Genomic DNA, 12,416 nt, shown 5'->3' with positions numbered 1-12,416 from the left:
AGTTGAGTCCATTTACCATTTACATATCCAGAACTCCAAGCCAACTATGCTATTTCCTGAATGGTTCTTTATACTATCAGCTGACCATGTCACAATGTATTATCCTGACTTAGAAAGTCCAGAGGCCAAGTCAAATGGTTGTCAAATGAGTTAGCCAAGTTATTTCGTAAAGTACTCTCTGTTTTCTTTAGAATTGACGGTTGTTTTGTAGAAAAATGTATTTAGTTATTAATTAAAATGATTATTTAGATATTATTTTTATGTGGGGTGTATCGTAATATTTATTAGTGAAAGGTGCAAGACTGTTTTATCTTTCTTTCCATTACTCATACTCTATTTTATCACAGGGGATACCATTTATGGCCGTGTGATGGTGGACCCTGTGCAGAACCTGGGCGACTCTTTCTTCTGTAGCATCGAGAAGGTCTTCCTCTGCACTGGAGCAGATGGATACGTGCCAAAATACAATCCTACTAAGTTTGAGTTTGGCTGCCTGGCTGACTCTCCATCACTGCTCTACAGGTTTAAGATTTTGGTAAGACCACAGAAAAGAAAAGCTGCTGTGATCAATGAAATACTACCGTACATATTTCAGAAATCTTCTTTCTCTGTAGGACAAAGCTCAACCCGAGACACAGGCGAGAGTATTTGGGGATGTCCCGTTTAATGCGGTCCTGGCGTTGGATGACCCTTCAGCTCTGCCTCTGGTCAGACAATCGGGATCTGATGGATTCAGAGTGGACTCTACTGCCATGTTCCAGGTAAGGAAGCAGGCATTTTTCAATAGTTGTAGTTGAATACAGTTTTAATCATTATAAATACAACTCTTTATAAATAAATATCTGGAGTGCTCCATAAACTGTAAATGGTTAAAAGCCAATTTATATGTTGTGCCTGTCCCAATTCCAGGTATGTAGGGGTATGTCAGAAAATAATCTGTCAGAACACATTTTGTTTGTATAGCACTTTTCTAGACACTCAAAGTAGTAATAGTCTACCTCTGTCTGGGTCGGCTTTGAATAAATAATAGAATACTGTTAGCAATAATTTTCTTTTAATATGATTTTTACTTTGTTTTATTTTGTTCAGGTTGCTGCAGGCCGTGAGTGGTTCATCCACACCATCTATACAGTGCGGTCGAGGGAGAATGCCAACAGGGGCATAGGAAAGCGCAGTATTGAGTACCACTCTTTTGCCTCTGCTGATGCTGGACTAGCCTTATCATCACACGGCCTCGGTCACCGTTCCAAACGGTCCGTAGGCGACGAGATCCCGGATGTGGCTGAAGATATAAGTGCTGAAAACAGCCGCGGTACCAATATTATGCACATTGCTTTGGATCGTACCAAGAGGCGAGCAGTGGGGTCCAACACGTTGCTTGAGGGTGGACATAAAACAAGCGAATTGAACGCACATGAGGGAGAGGAGGGGATCGTGACTGTTGTGGGAGCTTTAGTTGGCATGTTGCTCACCATTCTAATAATTGTCATTGTTATACTTGTCCTAAGATCGAGACAAAAAGATGGGAAAGAGGGTTGGAGGGAGGGCGTCCAGGAGGTGGTGAAGGGGTCGGTCAGCACAGAGCCGATGCTGGTTGTGAGGATGCAGGACTGCCAAAATAGCTCGGAGGTCTGAGAGATGTTCAAATGGACAAATGGACTCAAAATACAAAATCAGCATGTGGGGGTTTTATAAAAATGTATTTCTTGTTTTTTACTACTTTCATAACACCAAAAACGTGTTCATGTGTGTTGGTGGATATGTGTATGTCTGTTATATGGAGACTGACACAGAATTACTTCCCTTACTGTATTTTAAAAGGTTACATAAAAACAGCACCTCTGTCGGACATTGATGAAACTTCACTTAACCGTCTTTGTGGTATTTCCTGTTTTACTTCCTGGGTTAGGCTACAATGCACCCAGCAACCGAAACAAGTGGCTCTCACATGTCAAATATCACAACGACCACAGCAGTTTTTAAAGCAGCTCGATACAGAATGCACATTTAGACAGTTTAAAGGAATTTCTAATTAATCACACATCGCAACGTTTCCTTTCTGGGTTTTTTTTTACCACGTGGACGCTGCAGCAAATCATCTGTGCTTTGCTGTTCTTTTCTTTTTTTTTTTTTTTTTTTTACGTCAGGTGCCCCTCTTGTTGCAACACTCACATTAAAGTAGGCTTAGGAATTGGATAAGCCTGACTAGAGAGATACCTGACTGTCAAAACCTCTGATATTATTGTTTTGAGCTATGTAACAATGTTTTTCTATGTTCTTTTTGTCATATGTTTTTGACTGGAAATGTGTTCCAAAATCTACTGAGATGTTTGTGTTGGGTCAATGATGTAATAGCATTTCTTAAAATATTTTTTAAACCTCATTTCTGTTACCTCCTTAAATTGTTTACATGCTACAGCTGGTTCTATTATGACGTGTTAATCTCTGTTTGTATTTTATTTATTCATAAAATGCTTATGTTTTATCAAACTGATCATCTCAGGATTGTATTATCAAAATATGTGGCTAATTACTTATATTCTAATTCAACTGTCTATTTATACAAGCGTGGGACCTGCAACAAGAGTACAATTGATGTGATTCGTATTCAAGACTGCTATTTGTACAACTAAGTCAATGCCACTGGTTACGTAATTGTTTTACATGGTTATATCTGCCTGTGGATTGTCAATATTGCAATGTCTTTGTGTGTCTTCTTCTGGTGTCGTTTGTCATCATTGCATAATTTGTTTCCAATATTTTTCAAGGCGAGAGTTACTAATGCAATGACTGTATCTGATTAATTATGTATGAGTGAGGGGTGGTAAATTGCCTGTTTGCGAATGAATGCCTTGTAAAATTTGGAAATAGCACCATTTCGAACATTGTACGCACTTTTTCCAATCACACTGACTCCTCACATGCCAAACTATGCAATGTAATGTACTCATCACACGCAGATTCTCTCTATGTGTACAACAGTTTTAGCACAATCAAACTTGATATCCACTTTGTGTCTTTTTATGAATGGGTTTTTATGTATATGTATTTAAAAATAAATATTGATGCTGACTGGTACAGCAAGTTTTGTTGTTGTTGCTTTTTGGGTATGTTGGCCTAAAATTAAGTCCAGGGTCAATCCAAACTGCCTGCTGGTCAGAAAATCTGTGACTCTCACATTTTTAATTATTTAATGTGTGATTAATTAAATCTCAAAATGAAATATGTTTGCATCAATTTCGCTAATTATAATTTTCAGTGATTACAAAAAAAGGGAAAAAAAGATATACACTTTTTTTTTCTTTTTTTTTTAGTTTGCGTGCGTCACACTCGTCCCCACTTCCTGTGCGCACCGGGCTTCACTTCCGGGCAGGCTGCGCTGCTGCTGTGCTCAGGTGTAAACATGGCGACGGCAAAAGCAGCTGGAGACGACCTGAGAAAAGAGCTCACGTGTGCTATCTGCCTGGACTTATTCAAAGACCCGGTTATTCTCAAATGTGGACACAATTTCTGTCGGTTCTGTATTTGTATGCACTGGGATGAAAATGGCGACGACTACGGATACCAGTGTCCAGAGTGCAGAACGGTCAGTTTCAGCACCCCGTCATGGCAACAGCGTTTCCTTTTCAACTGTGTCTTATTTATTTCTCTTCGAACTAAAATCCCTTCTTTACAAACTGCGCTTAGCTCACCAGCACACTTTGTTTGCTTCCTACGCGTGTTCTTCGTGACAAGTTTTGGCAATTTTCCCTGCATGTAACAGATAGGACAAAAGTTTACTGATCTCATCAACGCTACTGTCCTTCAGAAGTTAGAGTAAGGAGGACAGGTACATGCTCAAAAGTAATGTTGATGCTTTATGACGTTCTGCCATGTCCAGGTTTTTAACAAGAGGACCTTCACCAAAAACTACCCAGTGCAAAACCTTGTGGACAGAATGACCGACCTGAATTTCTTGGGCTCAGCTCCGAAAGCTCCCAACCCGACCAAAGTGGATGGGAAGTGTGACCAGCACGGGGAAGACCTGAAGCTGTACTGCCAGAGTGACAAGAGGCCCATTTGTGTGGTCTGCAGGGAGTCCCGGGCACACAGGTTTGTTTAGGGAAGGAAGGAGTTTTCATCAGCTTACTAGTCATATTTATGCTTACTCAATCTATAAAGAAATTGTTATTAATGATGACTAAATTGTCAACTCAGCAAAAAGAACAAATAAAAGAGAAATCCAAGCCCCTAATCCAACAATCTACCTTAAAGGCAGCACAGCTTGCCCTGGATAGCGTTTGTTGACAAATATCTACTGCTGCTGAGCTTTCACAAACCTCTCCAAGAAAGCCCTGTCTGGATTGTGCTGTCATAACCGCTAATTATTCTGATAAATATGTTAATGTTATATTAAATAAAGGATTGGGCTTTTCTCTCTTTTCATCTTAAAATGTAGAATACTGGTGTTATTGATCACAAAAAATCATTGGGACCCGACATGGAGTATTTGCCTTCAGTGACTCAGCAGCTGACGCAGTTGTTAAGCAGCGCTTTTTTCTTCTCTTTATATTGTTTGTGGCCAATGTTAAAAACACTGGCTATAGAAACCAGTGCTTCTCAAGCCTATTATAAGAAATCTGTTAGGGAACACGGGTGGCATATGACTCAGCAGCTGTGTTATTGGAAGGCACAACTTATCACTTCTCAGCTTTGACTATGAGTGATATACCAGGCTCCACCAGGCTCTGTTTTAACTATCATGGCTAACCTTGAACTGCTTTAGACACTATATGAGTAGATAAGAACGAAAATTAGGACTTTGGGGTTTTTCTGAGAACATAATATAGCAACTGGAGCAATCGGGGAAAAATCTAATTTACAGACAGTATTAGGTTGGTAGTTATTTTGTGCGTTTTAATGTTATATTTTGTGTGTGTTCATTTTAGACACCATGAGGTTGCACCGCTGCCAGAAGTTGCAAATGAGATGAAGGTAAAAAAGCTTCTTTTTTTTTAGGGGAAAAAGAGTATTATAAGTACTACACAATTAGATAAGGGTTTTAAAATAAACATTTTGTTTACAGTGCACATTAAACACATCAAGGTGCATTAGCACATGAAATAAACTAATACAAGAATCCCAGATGTTTGAGAACATGTACATTGAGACATCAAAGCCTATTGTTTATACATTGATAAATCCTTTCCTTGTTGTATCCACAATTATTGCAATCTTTGCATTTTGCTAATTGTAGCCATTGAAATTATACAGGCCTTTAAAAAAAATGCCGTTTTTCTTTTTGGTAACTTCTTTCAATGCCTCATTTTCAGTCATCACTTTGTTTGTTTTTTCTCTCTCTGCAGATGGAGTTAAAACTCAGACTGATCCAGCTGAACTGGCACAAGGGGCAGTACATGAATGTGATCAGTGCAGACAAACGCACCAAAGATGAAGTCCGGGTATGTTAGCCGCTGTATACCTGATGTTATTCCATTGCTCTTGTTAATAACACAAAATGGCTTTATGACTTATGACTTCCAGAGGAGGAAGGACCGACTGAAGGAGAAGATAGAGGCTGATGTTGGGGCTTTGGTGCAGTTTTTGTTGGATGAAAGGGACTCGCTGCTGGACAGCCTTGATGCTGAGGAAGTGGTCACAATGGCGGTCATTGATGAAAACCTGAAATCAGCTGAGGAAGAACATGCAGCCGTGAGCAAAGCCATCGCTGACATCCACTCACACCTGGGAGGAAAGACGAGCTTCGAGGTCTGTTTCTTTGTGACTCTATGAGACTCTTTGTTGTTTTAGTAGTCCAGTAGTAGCTGCAGGATTTGGCAGTACCAGTTTTAGTAAAAAACCTTGTACCTTGGTTTAAATGTTGTTTATATTTGTACATCTTTGACATTGTTCTTTTCTTTCCTACAGAGCTTGTCTCAATCATACAATGAGTAAGTATCATGTTATTTTTAGATTCATCTTGAAATTACTTTCTGATAATTATACTTTACATAATTGTATTTTATTTTGACAGAGCTATATCCGGCAAATTCTTTGAATCCTTTGAACCAGTGGATTGTCAGACGGACTTCTCTGAATTCTCAGGGCCCTTCCAGCTGATCATGTGGAAGAAGATGATGCATGTGTTACATACAAGTATGTTTACAGTACTTAAATTGGTAGCACTGCAAAATGCATTATCTCAGGTTGTCCCTAGTTACCATGCTTATTTCCATCCTATTACCTACCTCTGCTGTAAGTAAAGTGCAACATGTTTGTACAGATCCTGTGTATGCACTGGAAAATATCATAACTTAAAACAATAATAACAATAATGCAAGTGTAAAGTTAACTGCATAGAAGAAGATCTTTATATATATAGAAGAAGATCTTTATTTATATAGAAGAAGATCTTTATTTATATAGCGCCTTTCACAGACATAGAAAATAATATAACAAGACATTTAAATGTCCCTGTGTTGGACAAATATATGATCACCTTTACCTTTTGAATCATAGATTTCAGACATTGCAAGCCTTGACCAAGAGTATTTTTTTGTTTGCCCCTTCAGTGCCTCAGAACCTCACCCTGGACCCCGACACAGCCCATCCAAACCTGTTGATCTCGGACTTTGACACTAAAGTGGAAGAGAGCAGGATCCGCATCCAGGAGCCTGACCTGCCGGCTCGCTTTACCCGTTTCTGCGGCGTCCTGGCCACGGCCATGTACGGCAGTGGGCAGCACTACTGGGAGGTGGACGTGCGCGACAAGGGCGTGTGGTACCTGGGAGTCACCACCGAATGCAGCAACAGGAAGGGCTTTGTCAATCTGACCCCCTCCGCCGGCTACTGGAGTCTGTGTCTTCAGGACCGTCTCTATGCCAACGGGGAGGACGGGCGCATCCTTGTGGCAGACTACTGGAACTCCCCTCGCGTTGGAGTCTACCTCGACTACGACAACGGGCGTCTGAGTTTCTACGACGCTGTGACCATGAAGAGACTGTTCATGTTCAACACCTGCTTTGACGAGCCGGTGTTCCCCTTCTTCAGCCCCGGGAAGAACGACCCCGGCAGCAGGATGCAGATATGCCACTATTACTGAGTCTGAGCTTCTTATTTACAGAGTTTGAGCAAACCAAGACTGAAAGATTTTACCACTTTATTTGCTTTTGTCTACTTTTATCTAGACTTCATTAACTTGTGAATATTCACATGTTCGTTGGTTTGAGCTTTGTGCCATTGCAGAACATCTGCTATATTCTAGTATGCAGGGATTTGCACTTTAAGTTTTTATGCCAGATGCCCCCCCAACGTATCTCATCTTGAGACTGGCACACTGAGTTCACAGGCTTGTGTCTCTTTGTGGATGAATTTAAAGCGGACAATTATTATTAAACTCCTATTTATAAGCTTTTTCATTCTGGAGACACTTAACTGTAGTCTATGAAGTTCTTTCAGCCACATTTGCTCTAAGAATGTTTGTACGAGTTTGTCATTCACAGCATAAAGACCCGTACTGTATGTGCTAAAGATTGTACTGATTACTTTTGTGATTTTTTTTTTTTTGCACCTGTTTTGGTCCGTCACTGCATTGCGAGCTCCCATCAGTGGGTGGTGGTTTTACCGTCACAGTCATGCCAATGTGCTTTGTTGGATATTTTCATGTCCTTACTAATAGTGCGCCGTGTACGTGTGAAAATGTGTGCGTGCAAGATGAAACTCAGAGCGGTTTTATCTGTGCTATGAAGTCCAGTCATTCCATTAAACTGCTTTGAGTTGTTTCTTTTTGGGTTGATTATTTGGGCTGTATAATATGAGGGGAAAGTTCTGATATTCCATAACTGTCTTAAATACTGTGATATTATTATTTTTGCGATATTTTACTAAACCTTTTAAACCATACGTTCATTGAATTTAAATAAAACATTTGAAACAAGTTGTTTTATCACTTTGAAAGTAATATAAGATCTGGAACAAAACTGGTCTAAAATTGAACTAAATATGAAAAATCATGACTAAAACTGAGCTTTTGCACATTTTTAAGTTCTTTGTTTTGTTTAATTTTCAGTTTTAGCAAAATGTGTCTCAGTCAAATGAAAAGCCAATGGTTTTGCAATTCTGCTTTTCGCAGTGTGAATGCCTCCTGATATTGAGATAACAATAATTTGGTGATAGACTGTGCAGCCCTATTCTCTTTTCTTAAATGTGATTTATTACAGCCTTTACTGTCACTGTGACAGATATTAATCCATGGATATTCTTATTGCTGTTTAGTATCTTTTGCAAGTATTATTTCGAAATGTGCATCACGCTTCTCCGAACTGCAAACTTTAATAAAATCTTGTAACAATCAGTCATAAAAAGCACATTTCCAGTTTGATTTGCTTGTTTCAGAAATGTAATTCTTCAGTGGTTTCCTCTCATGAGCAGCAGGTTGTGAACGTGCTGCGATTCATGACTTAATTCAGTGTTGTTATGAACATGCTGTTACTAATAAATACATCAGTTTCAATCAGAGTTTTATCATTTTTATTTTTAAAGCTGAGCAAAGAAACTGACTAAGTACACAGTAAATGTTGTAGAGTAAATTTTACTCTGTTCAGAGTGTATTTGGTCCCACTCTTCACAGAGTTGTGAGTTGACTCTTCAGAGTAAAACAGATTAGACAATCAGACACCATGAGTGACAGTAACGTGACACTTAATATAATGGGCTCTTTGTTTTCAATATAAAGTGCTGAGGCCACACTTCAGTCTGTCACAGACCGACAGGTGAAGAAGGAAGTCATGCAAGTTTTGCATTAGGCAGAGCTTCTGGGACTTCATAATCAAATATAGACCTTAAATGGTAACGTGCAAAAAGGCCTGTTCATCATTTGTAATAACGAGACAAACAAACAAAATCCTTTAATTTGAGTGTCGTTATTACAGGGTCAAGTGTGAGTCAGGGTGGACCATGACTGATGTGGACAGGTTCCATGTTACAGCCGAGTGCACTTGAGGGTCAGTTCACTTTCTCCAAATTAAAACTGCGGATACCACAGTCCTGTCCACGTCTGCTGTGTCCACCATGACTCAGAGGAACAGGGACACAAATGACCCTACATCAGATACAATACTGGAGCTTTTTTTTTTTTTTTTTACCTAATTGTTATGAATAACTGCTTGATTTTCAATATTTAATTTGTACTTCCAGCTGAAGGCCTAGTTGGATTTCTTGCTTCTTCATCTGTCGGTCTGTAACAGACTGTGCAATGAGTCGTGAGCGTTTTTAACACATTCTGTTTAACGTCATGTTTATTGACCTTTATTTAACCAGGAAGTCCCACTGAGATTAAGAATCTCTTTTTCAGGGGAGTCCTGGCCCCAGAGGGGAATCTATTGTACATGTTTTTAGTGGTAGGGGAAACCAGAGTACCCGGAGGAAACCTACGCAGACACGGGGAGAACATGCCAACTCCACGCAGAAAGGCCCCGTCCAGGTGGGAATCAAACCCAGGACCTTCTAGCTGTGAGGCGTGAGCGCTAACTGCTGCGCCACCGTGCTGCCCATGTTACGGTCACTCATGGTGTCAGATTATCTAACCTGACGTGTAACTCTGAAGAGAGTCAACGCACAGTTACTCTGAGAAGAGTGGGACCAAATACACTCTGAACAGAGTAAAATTTACTCTCTACTTTTCAGTCTGACCCTGAATACCGCTATTATAGAAATGCTAGTGTTAGTAGTTGTTATATCATTAATACTTAATACTGTAAAGAGGTGTTTCTTTAAGTTAAAACAGCATGAATGTATAATCCAATCGGAGAAAGGAAACATGCCTTAAAGGTGCATTATGGGACTTTTTATGTGGAGAAAAAAAAAGTGTGGTCAGCATGGCGCCTTTACTTTCTATCACAGTTTCCTCTGTGCTCCAGGACCCAGGATGTTTTTAGAGTTTCTGGTAGTTTTCACCACTGACTAACCCCCTCCCCAGAAAGTCTGCAAAACAACGATCCTGTATAGAGGCCACCGTGATGGAAAGCTAACATACAGCCATTGGCTCACAAATTACACACACACACTATGGTTTTCTTTCTGCTTAAAAAGTTGTATATTGCATTTATACAAGTGCATTATACACTTGTATAAAGTGTGTACGTAGGACTTTTTCCATAATATTTCATAAGCTTGACCTATCTGTGGCCCCAGATGTTAAAAATCGAATGTGGCGTATCATTGGTTTACTGATAACCACTGTTCAGGGACATGTTATGTCTCAGGGACAGACTGTTTGAATGTGGCGTTTAAAGAAGGACGCACATTGAATGGCGTGTACATCACTCTGTGAACAGGAGTTTCGTCTTTTGGACAAAATGCTGTGGAAAAGTCCTTTTGAGCTGTTCAGACATACCAAAGGCAGGAATAGAGAAAAGACTTAAAGGGATATTTCAGAAACCCAAAGTTCCAGAGTGTTGCTGATTTCTGGAAACGGCAAACGGGTAGGCGCGGGGGGATAGGACTTCTTAAATGATTTTTCAGAGTTTCTGTCAGAGTTTCTGCCAAAGTTTGACAACATCCTAATCTGTGGTGACTTTAACATCCATGTTTGTTGCCCCTCTGATAAATCTGCTAATGATTTCAAGGCACTTTTAGACTCACTAGATCTGACCCAGTCCATATCCTGCCCAACTCATAGGTTAGGTCACACTCTTGATCTCATCATCTCACGTGGGGTGACAGTGTCAACTTGTGAGGTCCTGGATTTTCCCGTATCTGACCACTCTCTCATACGGTTTGACATCCGTGCTGTTCCACCTGCACCCACATCCACTGCCCCCCAACGTCGGCGCATCATTACCTCATCAACAGTTAATGACTTTACTGCTGCCTTTACTGTCTCTGATCTTTGCTCTACTGCTGATTTTTGCATCGCCTCCATGTCCTGACCTTTTCCTCTCCTCCTTTCACACCATTTGCTCCCACATTATGGACTCTGTTGCGCCCTACAAGGCAATGGGTACCAAAGGCCCATCAGACGCCTGGCTCAATGATACAACTCGGGCTCTTAGGTGTCGGTGTAGACGGGCAGAGCGCAAATGGAAGAAGGATAGGCTGCAGGTGTCACTGGAGATGTTTAGAGACAGTCTTGCCACCTATCAGACAGCAGTGAAGGAAGCTAAAGGACAATACCTTTCCAATCTCATCAATAGCAATAGCCATCGCCCTGGAATCCTGTTCAGCACTAGTAACTCTGTGATAAATCCGGTGTCTGTTGGTTTGACTGATGTATCTGAACAAACATGTAATGCATTCAAACAGTACTTTTTGGACAAGGTTTCATCTGTTAGGCAATCCATCACACAAGCCCCTTCTGTTATCATGCCCTCCCAAGCGGTGCAATGTATGCTGGTGAACTTTGAGGCAGTTACCCTTGTGGACCTCAAAAAAGTCCATGAGTTGAAGGCGACCTCCTGCCCTCTAGACGCTGTTCCTACCAGGATCATGAAGGAGGCTATTGACATCGTGGGTCCCTGCCTTGTCTCCTTTATAAACAGTTGTCTCAGTTTGGGCACTGTTCCCACTGCTCACAAACATGCCATTGTCAGACCGCTGCTCAAGAAGCCCAACCTTGATCCCTCCACACTGTCCAACTTCCGCCCAATATCTCATCTGCCGTTCCTGTCTAAGCTGATGGAGAAGCTTGTTGTCTCCCAGCTTCAGTCTCACCTCCAACTGCACGCAATAGCTGATAAGTTCCAGTCCGGCTTCAGGTCTAGGCATAGCACCGAATCAGCGTTACTGAGGGTCCATAATGACATCCTGGGAGCCCTGGACAGTAAAAGCTCTGTGGTTTTGGTAATACTGGATCTGACCGCTGCGTTTGACACCGTGGATCATGCCATCCTCATCTCCCGACTTCAACACACTGTCGGTCTGCAGGGCATGGCTCTCAGATGGTTTTCATCATATCTCACAAACAGAACTTTTTCAGTAATGCTCAATGACTGTTCCTCCTCAGCTGCTCCTCTGTCATCCGGTGTGCCCCAAGGATCCATTCTTGGCCCTATTCTGTTTTCACTGTACATGCTGCCACTTGGTCAACTTATCTCTAAACACAACGTCCACTTTCATTTCTATGCAGACGACCTCCAGATCTACCTGCCTGTGATTCTGAGCAACAGTGCTGCGTTGGACCCTCTCTACAACTGCCTTCACACCATCAAACAATGGCTCTCACAGAATTTCCTTCACCTGAATGAAGGAAAGACTGAGTACATCCTGTTCACCCCGGACTCACCTCACAGTTCTCCCAGCTTTGGTCCTCCTACATCTCAGTTTGCCCCCGCCATCCGTAACCTGGGTGTTATTTTTGACAGCGGCATGACCTTTGACAAGCAGATAGGTGCAGTTGTGAAAGCGAGCTTTTACCAGCTAAGGCTCCTCAGTAAGATCGA

The 12,416-nt window shown here is 41.2% G+C and overlaps 2 protein-coding genes across 2 annotated transcripts in view; both read left to right on the top strand.

The window, feature by feature from the left end:
• LOC306970884 (FRAS1-related extracellular matrix protein 2-like) overlaps positions 1–2,606 on the top strand; it is a 101,519-nt gene extending 98,913 nt beyond the window's left edge. Inside the window, exons 22-24 of the mRNA XM_079566946.1 lie at positions 348–535; positions 615–761; positions 1,090–2,606. Of these exons, the coding sequence (XP_079423072.1) occupies positions 348–535; positions 615–761; positions 1,090–1,635 (881 nt within the window). The 3' untranslated portion in view covers positions 1,636–2,606. The remainder of the gene's footprint in view (positions 1–347; positions 536–614; positions 762–1,089) is intronic.
• A 750-nt stretch (positions 2,607–3,356) lies between these two features.
• Positions 3,357–7,486, top strand: trim47 (tripartite motif containing 47). The gene is made up of 8 exons (XM_079566857.1): positions 3,357–3,586; positions 3,881–4,092; positions 4,929–4,974; positions 5,346–5,441; positions 5,524–5,748; positions 5,908–5,930; positions 6,014–6,135; positions 6,552–7,486. Exons 1-8 carry the CDS (start codon positions 3,404–3,406, stop codon positions 7,079–7,081), a joined length of 1,437 nt encoding a protein of 478 aa, XP_079422983.1. The 5' UTR covers positions 3,357–3,403; the 3' UTR covers positions 7,082–7,486.
• The last annotated feature ends 4,930 nt before the right edge of the window (positions 7,487–12,416 follow it).

This window comes from Gobius niger, assembly GCF_951799975.1.
Source record: "Gobius niger genome assembly, chromosome: 11".
Taxonomy (NCBI): Eukaryota; Metazoa; Chordata; class Actinopteri; order Gobiiformes; family Gobiidae; genus Gobius; species Gobius niger.
The sequence above is the reverse complement of the archived record's forward strand: the minus strand, read 5'-3'. Positions and strand labels throughout refer to the sequence as shown.

Coding starts and splice junctions, on each gene's coding strand:
- trim47 (XM_079566857.1), top strand. CDS start 3,404: ATGGCGACGGCAAAAGCAGCTGGAGACGACCTGAGAAAAGAGCTCACG. Junction 5,931..6,013: donor TTGTCTCAATCATACAATGA/GTAAGTATCATG, acceptor TTATTTTGACAG/AGCTATATCCGGCAAATTCT. Junction 6,136..6,551: donor GATGCATGTGTTACATACAA/GTATGTTTACAG, acceptor TTGCCCCTTCAG/TGCCTCAGAACCTCACCCTG.